We start from the raw sequence: 15,992 nt of genomic DNA, 5'->3' as shown, positions 1-15,992 counted from the left end.
AAATGTTAAATAATATATATATTTTTTTATTTTTTTTATTTTTTTTTCCTTCTTTCCCTAACCAATCGTCGGCTTGAGGCGAAGCTTGCCTCCACTAGCCGCTTGCAAGGTTCGACCTTGCCGGATCTAGGCTAGGTCGAGCCTTGCCATGGTTGGGCAATGCCCCCTCTCTAGTGGCCGATGGGGGCAAGCTTCGCTAGAGACCGACAAGGTCGACCTCTCTGGCCCTTGCCTTTGGCCGATCATGGAGGTCCGGCGACCAACCGAAGGAAGAAGAAAGAAAGAAAAAAAGAAAAAAAAAAGAAAAACAAAAGGAAGACTAAAAAATATTAAAATATTATCTAAAATTATCCACGCCATATTGGACAATTGGCGTCCATATCAACAATTTCCATTCAAAGTTTAACGAATGTATTGAATTCACGTAAATATAAAAGGTTTATGATTCAATTAGTATAAAAAAGAAGTTAAAAACTGAATTGACATAATAACAATAGGTTTAAGATTTTTTTAATAATTCTCCCAAAAAGAGCCGATGACAATTCCCTTTCAACGTAACTTTGCTAAGGCACGATTTTCTTTAGCTTTGATTTTGTATAACTATCACTTTTCTTTCTCTATTTCTTCATTAAGTCATTCTAACCAAAAAAAAAAAAAGTGACCTAATTAATTAGTCGAATAGTTGTCGGACCGAGCTGAAGTGTATTCATGACTTTTACTACATATTAGAGTATGCGCTCACATATGCAAAAGCATAACTGGGATGCTTTAAAAACATAGTGATATATTCATTAGAAATCATAAAACTTGTCGTGAAAGTACAATTGAGTTCTAAAACTTGCAAATTGATGCAATCAAGTCCTTTTAACACCCTCAACTAGTCTAATGGAAAATGCTAAGGTGACATTTTAAAATTAATTTCTCTCTCCTATGTGACATTTTTTTAAATATTTTTCTTCTCAAATTTTATTTAAATTAATTAAAAAAAGAAAAGGCTAAACATTAATTTTGAAAAGGTTTTAAAAAAAAAAGGAGGATAAGAGGAGGGGCAAGGCCTCGCCCGTGAGGCTAGGTCGCCGTGGCCACCCTTCGCTAGAGGAGCCGGCGGAGGTTGTCGGCCCTAGCCGAGGATGACCAGCCGTCGCCTACCCATCTCGCCCAGATCTGGATTGAGGAAAAGTAACAAAAATCTTGAAAAAAGCTCAAAGAAGAGGGAGGGAATAACAAATCAGAAAACCATGAGGAATTGGAATGCCTTGGGCGACAAAACTAGAGCGAAAGATCTTGCCCCATTTTGCCATGAAAAGGAGATTCGCAAGAAAGGCGGATACTTTTCCCCTTCGCTTCGGATGACTGATGATTATTCCCTTTCTTTTGGCAAAAAACGATGAGGTGATTGGAAGACCTAAGAAAAAACCGAAATGAACACCACGATTTTTGCTAATATGCGTCCGCCTAGATCTAGTGAGGTCTCGCCCGGAGGTGGCGATAGCCAGCCACCCTTGGCTAGGGCTGGCGAAGGGCGGTGGCGGTGGCCTAACCTCACCTCACCAGCGAGGCCTTGCCCAGCTGCTCTTCCTTCTTTTTTTTTTTTTTGCTTTATAAAATTAATTTTTAGCCTTCTCTTGGCTTTTTAAATATTTAAACAAGATTTGAAAAGGAAAATAATTTTAAAAAATGCGACATAGGAGAGAAATTAGTTTTAAAATGTCACGTCAATATTTTCCATTAGACAAGTTGACAATATTAATGGAAGAATTCGATTGCACCAATTTGACAAGTTTTAGAACTTAATTGCAATTTTTGCGAGTTTTAAGACTCAATTGACATATTTTAAGACTTCTAGTATACATATCCCAAAAACATAATAGTGGCAGGCACTTGACATTTTGTCCCACAAGCACAATGACCTTTAATCGTATGATGCAACACCCCACAACAAGGGAAACAGGCCGTAAGGGATGTCACGGTCTATCGCCTTTATGCTCCTCGGCTGGCGGACAACCAACGACGAAAAGCATAGAATCTCTTTCTACATGCCAATACATTGCTTTATGATGATACAGTAAAAGGAGAAAGTTTTAATCGACTACTCCTCCTTCCCACTCTTTCCATCGTCGCCTTTCAAAAACCGCAAGAACCAATACGCAGACGACTTGGGATGTCGAGATAGCCCGTTCTTGTAGTCGACGTAAATCAACCCAAAGCGTTTCGTATAACCTTGAGCCCACTCAAAGTTGTCTAAAAGCGACCAAGCAAAATATCCTCTCACATCCGCCCCATCCCTGTCAAGTACACATCCAAGAAAATTTTTATTTTTCAACTGTGGTTACTTTGGGAGTCAGAGACAAGAACTAGGAATCAAAATGAACAAAATGGAGATAAAGACAGCAAGAAAGACAAATTATTATGCATGTCACAGTTCTAAGGACAATTTTGCTTATTTTCGCCAGGAACAAAGCTGGGATGCAACCACATAGATTTGATAAATGTCTTGCATTGTAAGTGAGGGAAATGACTGACTGCATGCCAAGTCGACAATGTTGTCTAGTTCAGAGAGGTCACATATCGAATGTCTAATTACTCATCAACAACTGGACATTTATGTGGCCGGTAAATCATGAGCAGTTATCAGTTCTCTCTCCTCTTCTATCCTCTTTTCCTGGTTGGTCAAGACATCAACAGATGACCCCATTGCATCTATTGCTAACCAACACAGCCTCACAATTTTCTAGCTATATGCATGTGCAATACTAAAAAGCAAAGTGACTTACTTGACGGCCTGGGCAACTTCAGCCAGGTATCTCTTAAAATAAGTAGTTCGCAGTTTATCATCTAGCATCTCATGGAGAGGTGAAAGGTCATTGTCTTCATCATCCATTCCTGAAATGACAACCAAAGATGCAAAATAACTTCTGAAAACTAAAGCATTGAATGTGAAACAATATTTGATGCTCAAAACTTTTCTAGGATAATTAACAACTAAGATTTTGATATATCTCTACGATATATCTGTTTTTTGTGATTAAAGAGATTCAGGTACTAGCCATTCAGAATGCCTGAACCTCTTTTAGGATGCAATATGTCCAGCTGACAGAAACACGTCTATCCTCTTATACATAGTCTAAAAGGATACTGAGCCCGAAGAAATATCAAATTGCTTCAGAATTATACTCCTCTATCAATTGAAAAATGCTACAAAGACCAACCAAAAACCAAACAAGACCACGATAAAACCAGTAAACAAGCACCAAAGGATAGCACACTTTAAACACGCTTGTCCACATCCAAACTGGACTCAAACCATATACACGTGAAACTGGATAATTGGAAACCACATGCTACATACACTTAAATGGGGATGATGAATTGGAAGTTGACTCTCTTACAGGGCTAGAAAGTCCAAACCCAATATGTAAATCATAAGGTCAAAGGAAGGAGACTACAAGCATGTAAGACCACAATAAATCCCATTAATAAACAATATGAGATAACACACTCCAAGAAAAAGGAACATAAATTAACAAATAAGTAAGAGGAGCTCCCATCCTTTAGCAATACCATTCTCGGTGACATATATCGGGGGATTATTGTATCTCTGCACTATGTAATTGAGAACCTTTCTAATGCCCCATGGAACAACATAAAGCCATTCTGATGCTGCCTGCCACATGTAGAAACTCTTAATACAACATAAACAAATGAAACATGTCTCGATGCACAAACAGGTAATTGCATCAATTGTATTATCCCTTGTAAGATAAGGCAGATACTCTAGATCAAGTTGTTCGAGCTTGATTTTTAGACCTTCTACTATCACATCAAGGCCAGATAACAGAATACTAAGCATACCTAGTCGGAAACCTCTTTGAACACTTCATCTGGCGCAGTGAATTAGGATGTTGATAGTTCATTCGATTGCTTAGTAAAAGTTTTCAAAAAAACCCGAACCTATCAATCTGGAAAAGTTGCAATGTAGAACCAGACTAACTAAGCAAAAAGAATCGGACCATAACATGAAAGTATGCATACAAATCATCAATTGGCTTTCACTCCTGTGAAAGCAGGAAAAGTGGAACTATACCAGCTCAGGTAGAACTTTAGTTCAAAAGGAAAAGGATTTTGCAAGTGAGTTACCATTAGAAATAGTTATTTCTAGTTTGGTGACTAGAGATTAATTATAAAAAATCACGTAAACCTAGTTTGGTTATCCTGTTTCTTTTCATTTTGGGAGAAGTTAAAATTAAGACCAAATCAACTTTAACTAATTCACTTCCCTGAACCAAAACAAAACAATATCTCGAACTTGGAGTTCCATTTAAATCGTACATTTGGGTTTTGGCTTCGGTTGCGAGTTTCCTGGGCTCTAGATTCATCTACTTAATCTGGGCGTCCATGTCATCGAACAAATGGACAAGCATGTGATTTTCTGAGACTTGCTAGATGACAACTTGAAAGGTCAATTTTGAATCAAATTATCATTCATGTCCATGTAATATCAAATTTCCAGAGACAAAATTGAATAAAGGTGCGCGCAGGGCATGGTGAAACTTTACAAGCCTGAGCCGCTCACTTGAAACTTTTCAACTGATTTACCGAGCTAGCCAACAAAATAAAATGAGATTTATGAAACTACATCTCAAGTTATAATTTGCAACTAAAACCTTCCTTTGCCACTAGTGAAGGTTGATTTCTTTCCCAAGGCAAAGTCTCAATTAAAAAGAACGAAATCGTATCATCAAGGTGCTTACAGACTAAAACACGGTACATTATGGGTCTATTAATCCTAATCCTAACAAACAGAAAGATGTAATCCACCAAACCCAAAGAATTCGAGCATGTTTAGACACGTATTTACTATACCAATAATAGTGGATTCCTGTTTTTCACGTGCACTCGGACTCCCCCTCTCCCGCGCCACAGAAAGGCAAGATCATCATTCAGCAAAGTGGAATCACACAATATTTTTCTGGCAACGAATGGTGCTGCACCTCTTTGACTTCTCTCCCTAGGTTACCTTTCACCTATGTGTCGGCTTTACATCCCGCTCAGTGCATAGGAAAGCTTGTCGTGAAAAGCAAATTAAGAGAGCTTCCTCCCAAAGAAGGCGAGTCCTTTTTATTTATTTTGATATAAAAGAGACCAGGTTACACGTACACCATAACTTCTTTCCGATAGCTCTGACAAAAGGAACTGGCCACTACGTCTCTAACACCCACCAGATGCTCAGAATTTTCAATCAAGCGCATACCTAAGAGCTACAGCAACTCCAAACTTGTTTGGGAGCAACTCAGCCAGCCAAGTAGCATGACTTATCTTCTCAGCCAACATGAACATATACACACGCGTGAACACAGAGAGAGAGAGAGAGAGAGAGAGAGAGAGAGAGAGAGAGAGAGAGGTACCTTTTCACCAATAGTTTCCCCTCCTTCCCCTTTTTCTGTAAAATTAAGAGATTAAAATGGAGTATAGTATCTGAAATCTTAACATCACTCGAAAGAAGAAAATACTAAGCTAATCTGTACATTACCAATTCTCTTCATCTGTTGAGCTTTGTAGAAATCACTTTCTTCAGGACTTTCACTTGCATGAGCTATAAACCTGGTTGTATAGTGATTTAGACCAACAAAGTCCACCGAGTTTCTAAGCAACTCGATGTCTTCCTCAGAAAATTCAGGAAGCCGATCTCCAAGTTTTTCACGCATGACTTTAGGATAGTCTCCATAATAAATAGGGTCGAGGTACCTGCAAGAACTTTTTCTTATGCTAAACTGAGGATAAGAGCCCTAAAGTAAATATGGAAGAAGCACAAAATAACCATTCAGCACTAGAGTGAAAGAGAGGGGGAGCGTCAAGGCTACCTGATTGTCTTTCATTTATAATCAATTTTGACCCTCTGGGCTTAAGTTAATTTGTCCCCCCTACTTAATAAAAGGATTGGATAATGGTTAGATACTGAACCACGTTTCCATTGATCAATTTATGTTTTTAGATAGGTTGTTGACGGTGTCATGTGGCCCATATACAAGTACATTACATGTCTTGAAGTTATCTCAATATGCTTAGTGGTATATGTTCTGGATGGTGGTCCAAAAGTCAAGGATATTCACCAACAACATTCATCTTCCTTTTCTTTAAGTTTGTGAATAAAACTGAAGAATAGAAAGCCATGTTACCAATTACACAACCCTACAGAAGTGGCCACTCTCCAACCAAAAGCTAATCAATAAGATGTCAATTTGAAGACAAAATTTTAAAAATTAAGCCAGGCATTGTGGAATAGATCAAATATATGTCAGAAGAATCACCAGCCAAGCTGAAAATCAAGACGCCTTGCTGCAGCCTCTTTGTCTTCCGTCTTTTGTGAGTAAGCCTCTGCCCATTCACAGTCCACCACCAAACCTATTTGCCCACCTTGATGGTCCTGCAGTGAATTATAACAGGCACAATAAAGAGAGGAATTGTAGGACAAAACTCTCTTCAAGAAATTTAGGAGTCGATAGTATCTCTCTTATCCCCTGTTTTAATGATTTGTCGGTAGGAAAAGTGTAGAGGGAAAGAAGTAGGCACTTGTGAATGAAGGATGAGAGCCAAAAGAAAAGAATCCCTGTTGCACCTATTCTCCGCAACCATCGGTTCAAATCTATCTTGGGTACGGTCACTGCACCCCAATCTCTGCCTCGGTTGGTGCACCTATGGTCCTTAAGGTTGTTGATACCAAGAAAGAGAAAGAAAAGAAGAATATTTCTCCTCTAGTTGTGAAGGATATTGCTTACTACATATTTGAGTAAAATGGCTGGTGGCAATGATGCGTGGTGAGGTCGCTACTATCGAATGGTGGGTGCATGTAGAATGATATTAATTCAAACTCCATTTCCCTTTCGGTACTTAGATCTTCCTCTAAAACTTCTCCCATTCCTCAAAGTAAGTCTAATTGTCACCTTCCCTTTCAAACTCTAAATCCACAAACAGACTAGGAAAGCTCGGCACAACAGTAAAACAGTTAATAACTTTTGCTTCTGTATGTTCAATACCATTCAAAGTTGGGGCATTCCCTGTCATCTCTGTTAAGAGTAGCAAAATCTAATCACAAATCTGCTCCAGTATATTTTGGCCCATAAAAAGAATGATCTCCCTTTTACTTTTCCCTTTTTTTTTTGGGGGAGGGGTTGGTGGGGAGGGAAATAGGTGACGCCAGACACCACCATTTAAGACTAAGCACACAGACATACACTAGCTATAGTATGAAAGTGTTTACCCTGTATTTCTTCCTATACACTGAGACAGCAGCAGCATGTGCCAGGAGCTGGTGGTGCGCGACCAAGTATGGTTCAGTATTGGAATGTTCACACCTTCCAGGAGCAAATATGCCGATACCATACCCATTGACCGCAGTTTGGAGGGGTTCATTGATCGTAATCCAGTTCTTTACTCGATCACCAAAATTTGCAAAGCATGTTTCCGCATATGTTGCAAACCAATTTCTTGGTGTCCGGCAGAAACAAAAACAGGAATCAATCACTTTATGCACACTTATCTTTTGAACCAATATTTGAACATCATAATGAACATGACTCTCAGTCTCACATTCAACTTGGAGTTAAATAGAAACAGAAGGGAAGCGAACCAAACAAATATTTAGACCAAATATGTCTCCAGGAAAATTAAGCAAGTCCGGCGATTTTCTCAAAGAACTTATTATGTGATTCACAGGGCTTTTGATGGCCCCCAAGGGATATTTTAGCCAGTCACAAGCCTCAAACGATAAGGATTGCCATATTACATATCCTGGTTGTTGCACACCTTGAGTAAGAACAAACCTTAGTTGTCAAAGACTTCTAAAACGTGTCTGCACTGTTGAAAAGTAGTTCATATAGTGTCATACAGAAAAGAGAAAAGCGACCATCCCACAGATTGATACTTGAGAGAAGCAACTCAATGCCAAACACAATGATTACACCTAATTTCACCAATCCTCCCCCTTCTACATAAAAAAAGTGGAAAAAGAAAAGGACACAAAGAAAACGAAGAACACCATTAAAAAGGTCCTTCAAAACACATTAATCAAATAGCGGTCACGGTACGGAAGGCTCCTCAAGTTGATTCATCTTCATGAGTGACGAAAATTTTTCATTCCTTCATGTTGCTATGCAACTTTAATGACATATTCTCTATCCAGTCTCCATCTATGATTACTTTATTTAACCACCACCAAATACACGTCTATCACATCCAGCATTAGTTCAACACTGCTGCAATTGCTACCACCTCTTACTTCATATGATCTCAACAATCGCAAACAATTACATACTAGACCTATTGGAATATATTCTGACTACTCACTCATCCTATTTGAGGTTGACGGACAGTAAAAAAATGAGGATCTGAAAGTCAAAAACATAATTTGATATCATAAAATCAAATCATAACAGTTAAAAGCTATTAACTTGTTGGTTACACTGATGTATGCTTCTGCAGAGGAGCCGCAGCTTGATCTTTGCCAGCAAGAAAAGGAAATAGAACTTACATAATTTGCTTACTTAACCACCCTCCCATTGAGTTATGAAGATGCAAAGGAAGATCCCAATGATACAATGTCGCATACGGCTGGATACCTACAAGGAAGAAAAACATATGTCCCATTAGCTTCACTTGAAGCAAAAGCAAGCCAACAAAACAAATGAGTCCATACCTTTTTTAACAAGCGCATCAATTAGTTTGTTATAATATGTAATCCCTTCCATATTGATTTGAGTACCCAATCCATCTGAGAAGATAGATTAGCCGCCAAATATGGCCTCGTTAGGATGACAAAAGGCCACCACTAATATAAACTACTTTATGTATAAGGAACTAAAATAAAATAAACTGCAATATTTAGCACAATTCTGTGAAAATGTATACACATAAAAAGTTGGAGTAAGTTAAGGATGTCCACAAGACACGATTAAAAGAATAATGGCTAGAACATTTTTCTCTCATCAGTTTCACTTTTGAAATCCAACCTCTGTAATTTCTCCAAATTCTCAAATTACCATATACATTCTCATTTAATTCAACCTACCTTCAAAAAACTCATAGTGTAAACATTTTACCCTTTATAGGATCTTCAGTCTCAAAGAAGATTAATACAACAACAAAATTTACCGTTTATTCGTTTTATCTTTAATCTTGCGGGGTATTATGTTTCCTTTGAATTCCTCTCTGATAAAAATTCATTTAGGCTGATTTATCATGATTCCCACTCTTCTAGGGTGACTATGGGACTGCCATCGTGCACTTCCAAGACTTGCAGTAAGGCCTGGCCAAAGACTATCAAGAACACCTTTTTTGTCAATCTACCACTACTTGAAGGGATGGCTAAGTGTACCAAGAGACACGCATAACACTTCAGGGCTAATTGCAAAATCCAGTCCAAATTATGGCATCAAATAAAAGTACATACGTACGATTCAACTTTAACTACTTGTTCTGCATTCGTCTAATATATCCTTGTATATTTTCCTCTACTTCATTTTTAGTCCTCGTTGATAATTCTTTATGGTGAGAAGGCACAAATGGCAGGAGAGAATTCTAAAAAGAACCACAACAAAGCTTATGTGAATAAAAGACTGGATTACCAACACCTAGATTAACAGTATATTATTCACTGGCGATCATTACATGAATATTAGTTACTCTTTTGGTCCCCTACTGAAGGGGTAAGCAAACAATATACTTAACCCTAACAAAAACCATTTCAAAAATCCAATAGCTGATTGAAACATTTGAGACTTTGTGCCTGGAAAAGCAGTTAGTTACCTGCTATTATATGAAGAAAAGAAGTTTAATAGAATTGACGATTTTAAGTTTCACAACACGTATGCAAGGTAAGACATATAAATCGGCAAGGTTTAGATGATGAATTGAGAAAAATCAAAGTTTAGGCGGTAATTGACTTTTTAAAAAGCAATCTAGAATAAAATGTACTTTATTTGAAACTTTTAGAGCAGTGGTCAAAATAAAAAATGAAATTTAAAAAAAATATATATAGGGGCAGAATGTATTGTTCTCAGACAAGGTCACAACAGTCAAACCAATGGCAACAAGACGGCGAATCTAGTGTGAGAAGACAAATAATCAGATGAGTTGCTGCTGATAGGGAATTCACCCTTTAATTTAGCAGCTCAAAGAAATACAGAGAACTTCCTAACTAAACCGGAAAGAATTAGTAATGATTAATAGTCAACCTTTCCTGTGGTTTCAAATTCTTAAATCAGGTAATACCATTTTAAATGAACTATGCTGATAAAAAATGATGAAGGATAGAGATACCAGTATTATAAAAAAAAAATAGGCGTCACCAGGGAAGATCTGCCAATTTTGTATGCTTTACTAATGTCAACCAGTAAGATTGTTGTTCTTGTTTTGAAGGATTTAAGAATTTCTTTACTTCAAAAGTTCAACCAGAGAGGAGTCATTGACTATGCAATCATAGAATTCCAATCCTGCTAAAGAGAAGTTACACGTAATGCATACGCCATGGCATGACATGGAGCCTAGGAATCGAATAACTAAAATTAGATTTTTCATGATTTTCGTATGTCCCTAGAGGATCATTTGACAACGGAAGGGTGTGAGCATCTGATGATGTTGCAACCAAAACATGGACCCCACCTCCACTCAACATCCAATATGCCCAATAAAGAGATAGAGAACAAGTTTGTTATGTGCTAAGTTCTCTGCAATTCCAAGTTGAAACCAAAACATGGACCTCATCTTGCACTCAACCCCTCATCTGCCCAATAAAGGATAGCATACAGAAACAGAGAACAAGTTCGACATCTAAAGTTTTCTGCAATTCTACGTGGAATAAATCAACATCAGAAAGGGATCTTCAACAACTTATTGTAACCATAAATCATCTTCAACACCTAGTTACTGCACTCCATTTGCGCCCACTTAATATAACCAGCACATGAAGAGGATGTGATCGTGTGCTTGTTGGTACACAAACTCTTGATAGGCGAGAAATTTCATATTAACAAAACAAACCAGCTCAACCTTTAAGCACCAATCTTCTTATTTTAGTAAAGACATTTTTTTATATAAAATTCAATTAATCCGCAGCATACCAGGGTATATGCGAGACCATGATATGGAAAATCGATAAGCATCAAACCCAAGCTTTGCTATAAGATCAATGTCTTCCTGCATAATCAATAATCAGATCCGAGAAAAGGAATTTTTAGGGATAGATAATAGAAGAACAACGATCAAGGACGACCCTCAAACGAGGAAGACCAGCAACATGAGACAGTGACGAGATTACAAGTTGGTGTGCGCGCACCGAAGAATGGAAACCCTATACAAGCTTGACTAGATTAACGTGAAGCAACGACTCGTGGGTTCCCTACGACGTTTCTTCGTCCAAGAGCCACTGATAAAGTTAAACGGGTTCTCAAGAGCGGAAACCTCGTAGCGGTGATAGTGATCCACGGCCACATCCCCATTGCTCCCATCCACGATCCTTCCTAGAAAAAAAAAGCAAAAAAAGGGGAGAGCCGTGAAGAAAGCAAGCGCGATCGCTTTCAGAGAGAAAACTGCGGGAGAGAGGAAAAGCCCATGCCTTCGACACGTGAGAAGTCATCCCAAATGCTGGCGCCTCTCCCACCCTCGCCGGAAGCTCCTTCGATCTACGGACACACAAGAAACAAGGAGAAAAGAGATGAAGTGAGCTCCATGCAACATCGACGCGGGATCTGATCCGAACGTGCTCCGATCAGAGAGAGATACACTGCGCGAGTGCGTGTGTGGGTGCGTACTTGATAAGCAGAGGTGGCGACGCCGAAGACGAAGTTGGGAGGGAAATCGGAGCGGGAGAGGTGGCGGCGATCGGAGTTGCGTTCCGCCTCGAGCTCCTCCTCCTCCGCCATGCGAGAGATTCGAGCGAGACTCGACGATGGGCTTCGTCGGGGGAGTGGGAGTGACTGATAAAGTGGAATTGTCAGCGACAGCGATTGGCCACCCGTTAATTTTTTATGCTCTGGCAAAGATTGGATTTAAATGAAAAAAAATAGCAAAAATTGTCAGGAGTCCACGTGGACCTTTTGATAAGTGCGAGGATACAATTTCCTAGCCGAAATTTGATTTGATTTGATTTGATTCGTTTAATTTTTGAAATTTGTGAGCGGAAAAAATAAGGACTTTAGAAATTGTTTATTTCGCGAAAAAAGAAACGATTTTCGAAATATTTTTTCATAAATTATAGTTTGTGTCATTTACGAAAATAAATGAATAATTTTCGTTGTTCACAAAAATATTTAGATATAAATCATCATCGGAATGTAAATATTTTTTATTAGCTAATTATTTAATCGATATGAATCATCATTTTTAAAAAAATATTTTTTAAATTACTCATTTTTCACAAAATAATGGGAGCCCGTATGAAAAAAAATAAATAAAAAATGTCATACATGGGACATCAAGTTCAATCCTCTCCCATTGTCCACCTCTCCAGCACAGAGCATTTCGCTCCCAACTTGAATCGGTAGTACGAACCCTAACTTCATGAGTTGGTCGACGTACCGGCTCTGATGATGTCATGGTAAAAAGTCGATATTTGAACGTGTCGAGCTTATTTGGCTAAACAAAGAGGAGTTGTCGAGCACCGAAGTGACTTGAAGTTAAAATTCGCCATGTAATGCAATCTAATTTTAGCAATCCATGCTCATCCCGACTCGAACCCGACTCATATTACTAGAACGATTTCATATTTAACCTAATTTCGGAATGATTTAGAAAGAAGGATTTGGCAATAGTTTGGGTATCGCACTTCGGGTGTTTGAAATCTATACACCATGCATTCATAATAGTTTGATTCATTAAGGACAAGTCAGGAATTTCACCTAGTACAATTTTCTAAATGGGAAGCGAGTACTTACACTTTTTTTTTGTGGAAAAAACCACCAAAAACCCCGAACTATGTCAATTGTGACATATTTACCCTAAACTTTTTTTTGTGATACCAAAAATCCCAAACTTTTACTCATGTAACATATTTACCCTAAACTTTTTCTTGTGACATCGAAAATCCTAAACTTGTACCCGTGTGACATATTTACCCCAAAATATTTTTTTTTTACATCAAAAATCTTAAACTTATATCTATGTGACACATTTACCTCAAAATTTGGGATAAATGTGTCACATGCCTATAAGTTTGGAGTTTTTAGTGTCACAATAAAAAGTTTGGGGTAAATGTGTCACACGATCACAAGTTTGGAGTAAATGTGTCACATGCGTACAAGTTTAGGGCTTTTTGTGTTACAAAGAAAAGTTTGGGGTAAATCTGTCACAATGCGCATAGTTTAGGGTTTTTAGTGGCTTTTTTCCTCTTTTTTTTCTAAACTTGGGTCTTCTTCTTTGCCCAATTAGCTTTACAATTAGATTAAATTTTCACCAAATACGGTTAAACCAAAACGATAATTTGTTTCACTTATTAAGGTTTCGTATGTTTCGTGATTTGGAAAAAAAAATTCAAATTACAATCGCCTATATCGCCGACAAAAAAAATTGATGAACGAAAAATATTTCTATCGTTTGTACAAATGTTTTAGACACAAATTATTATCGGTAATGAAAACATTTTTCATTGATCAATTATTTCAAGCGACACATGCTATTATTTTTTAGGAAAATATTTTTTTGAATCATTCAATTTTTTGCGAGAGAAACGGAGATTAAGTCCTCCCAAATTTATTTTCCTATTGGAACACTTTGTGTGATATAAGCATCTCGAGAACACCTAGAAGTTGCAACCACGTCGGACAACTTATCAGCGAAGAATCCGACACGCTTGTTATTAGCACCAACAAATGACTTCCCAACGCTACACCAGCTCAGTGAATCACCAAATGCAACCAAAACGGACCGTTTTGAATTTGTCACATTTTCAACATTTACATAGTCGCGCTAGCATGACAATGTAATAATATCACGGTGAAATACTAGGTATAAGATCAAAAGTGGGTCCTGTCATGACTTTTATTTTTATTTTTATTTTTTTGTCATTCATAATATTTGCAGTTGAAATCGACTATTACACCGACAGCTTCCGAAATCCCTACGGATAGAATAAGAGAGACCAATAGAGGAAAAAACTCGAGTTGCTTCGGCTTAGAGACGGAGTATGGAATGTCTCCACTGAGCAAAGTATCAGACAGATCCCCGCCATTCAAGCGCAATTCAATTTGATGAACAAGACTAACACGAGATAACGTTGGAAAGATCGTGTTGTCTGCACCGGCGGAGGGATCACTCCTTCTTCACTCGTAACATGTCGAAACGGGGAAGCGGAAGTCTCGAAAGGCAGGGAGATCGAAAGTCGGGGGCTCTTGTCCGCGCCCCACGCTCGACGAGTAACTACTGAAGGCGAAGACAACACTGAAACTCACGGCTAAACAGAAGTGTTAGCCCGATTTCATGACTGGATGGACCTTTGAACGTATCGAGACCTTAATCGGCACGAAATCAGACGAGGCATGGATCACCGGAGCGAGTCTGGAGTTAAAAATAACGCCGTGAAAACAGCTCACGATAACGCGAGGGATTATAAATTTTTTGGGGGGGTTGGCGAGTGCAATTTTTTTGTTGGTCAATGGTCCTGATGATTAGGGCAAAAAAAAAAACAAATTAATAATAATAAAACTAGCCGTTTCAGTCCCGGCAACGAGTCAAAATTAGAATTAAAGCAAATGCGGATGGTGGGACCCCACTGAGCATCAAAGGTCTGCTTTTTCTTTTTATTTCTATGATTTTTTTTTATTTTTTTGCAACGGTCGGATTTTGCTCCGCAATGCTGAATGTGACCGTTGAGTATCTTTCTCGGCCGATATAAACACCAACCTCTCTGATCTTTCCATCCATCCATCCATCCCCCATCCCACTCCTCAAAATTCCTTCTCTCTTCTGTATCATCCACCAGCGCAAAGGCTCTGCTTTGGAACACTGCAGATTTGTCAAGTGAAAAAGAAAGAAGCAAGAAAGAGAGAGAGAGAGAGAAATGGGGATGCTTGCGACGACCTCGCCGTCGATGTCGGCGTCGTCCGCCCATTACTACCACACCCACAAGGTGTTCCTCCTGTGCAACTACGTCCTCCTCGGGGCCGCCTCCAGCTGCATCTTCCTCACCCTCTCCCTCCGCCTCCTCCCCTCCATCTGCGGCTTCTTCCTCATCCTCCTCCACGTCTTCACCATCGCCGGCGCCGTGTCCGGCTGCGCCGCCGCCTCCTCCTCCGGGGGGGCCGCCAGCGGCAGGTGGTACGCCGCCCACATGGTGGCCACCGTCCTCACCGCCATCTTCCAGGGCTCCGTGTCCGTGCTCATCTTCACCAGGACCGGCGACTTCCTCGGCAACCTCAAGTCCTATGTCAGGGAAGAGGACGGGGCCATCATCCTGAAGCTGGCTGGCGGGCTGTGCATCCTGATGTTCTGCCTGGAGTGGGTCGTGCTCACGCTCGCCTTCTTCCTCAAGTACTACGCCTCCGTCGAAGGCGACTACAACAGCAGCAGCAACCCTCTGAAGAGGAGTGCCAAGGTGCAGGAGGAGAGCATGAGTGACTGGCCCTGGCCCTTCCAGGTCTAAAAAGCGTTTGGGGATCCGATCTGTTCCCCCCTTCATTCGTTCATTTGTTTTCGCATATATGATCCATGTATCTTCTTTCTATTCATTCTGCTTATCAGTAATATGGTGATTGTCACTGCTAATACCGTATCGGTTTAGCTATTCAACCTTGTTCATAACATCCATATGTCGATGTGAAATCCGATCCACTTTTGTTGCTCTTATTAACTCGCCGACTCTTCTTTAGTATGGAAAAACCGATGCTGTTGTGCAGGACCCCAAATGGCAAATGCAGCTCCATAGCCCACTAGTAATGAACTCAATAGCAGCGCCCCTTGGCCCCTTGGTAAATTTGGCATTCGTACACCATTGACAATACAATAGC

At 39.4% G+C, this 15,992-nt stretch overlaps 2 protein-coding genes across 3 annotated transcripts; one reads left to right on the top strand and one right to left on the bottom strand.

Annotated features, from left to right (window-relative positions):
• Nucleotides 1-1,973: 1,973 nt before the first annotated feature.
• LOC115748361 (beta-glucosidase 42) lies at nt 1,974-11,992 on the bottom strand. Of its 2 annotated transcripts, XM_030684823.2 has the most exons (13): nt 11,805-11,988; nt 11,609-11,675; nt 11,455-11,513; nt 11,115-11,190; nt 8,693-8,767; nt 8,528-8,615; nt 7,259-7,484; nt 6,309-6,424; nt 5,531-5,745; nt 5,406-5,440; nt 3,562-3,664; nt 2,775-2,883; nt 1,974-2,285 (listed from the first exon to the last, which is right to left on the bottom strand). In XM_030684823.2, exons 1-13 carry the CDS (start codon nt 11,913-11,915, stop codon nt 2,090-2,092), a joined length of 1,476 nt encoding a protein of 491 aa, XP_030540683.1. In that variant the 5' UTR covers nt 11,916-11,988; the 3' UTR covers nt 1,974-2,089. The 2 variants fall into 2 exon arrangements, with proteins under 2 accessions (XP_030540683.1, XP_048137170.1); XM_048281213.1 differs by lacking the exon at nt 1,974-2,285 and having other exon boundaries at nt 3,526-3,664; nt 11,805-11,992.
• On the top strand, nt 5,358-15,789 carry LOC115748362. Its single transcript, XM_048281221.1, has 2 exons — nt 5,358-5,401; nt 15,031-15,789. The coding sequence occupies exon 2, from the start codon at nt 15,047-15,049 to the stop codon at nt 15,626-15,628; it is 582 nt and encodes a 193-aa protein (XP_048137178.1). The 5' UTR covers nt 5,358-5,401; nt 15,031-15,046; the 3' UTR covers nt 15,629-15,789.
• The last annotated feature ends 203 nt before the right edge of the window (nt 15,790-15,992 follow it).

The sequence above is a fragment of the Rhodamnia argentea genome, chromosome 6 (assembly GCF_020921035.1).
Source record: "Rhodamnia argentea isolate NSW1041297 chromosome 6, ASM2092103v1, whole genome shotgun sequence".
NCBI classification, from domain to species: Eukaryota; Viridiplantae; Streptophyta; class Magnoliopsida; order Myrtales; family Myrtaceae; genus Rhodamnia; species Rhodamnia argentea.
This window is presented reverse-complemented; position numbering and strand designations above follow the sequence as displayed.

Bases quoted from the DNA above. Each gene is read 5' to 3' on its own strand.
- LOC115748361 (XM_030684823.2), bottom strand. From the start codon at position 11,915: ATGGCGGAGGAGGAGGAGCTCGAGGCGGAACGCAACTCCGATCGCCGC. The intron at 11,191-11,454 runs GTTTCCGCTCTT...TTGATTATGCAG, and splicing joins ATCACTATCACCGCTACGAG to GAAGACATTGATCTTATAGC. The intron at 5,441-5,530 runs GTAATGTACAGA...TTAATTTTACAG, and splicing joins TCAACAGATGAAGAGAATTG to AAAAAGGGGAAGGAGGGGAA.
- LOC115748362 (XM_048281221.1), top strand. From the start codon at position 15,047: ATGGGGATGCTTGCGACGACCTCGCCGTCGATGTCGGCGTCGTCCGCC.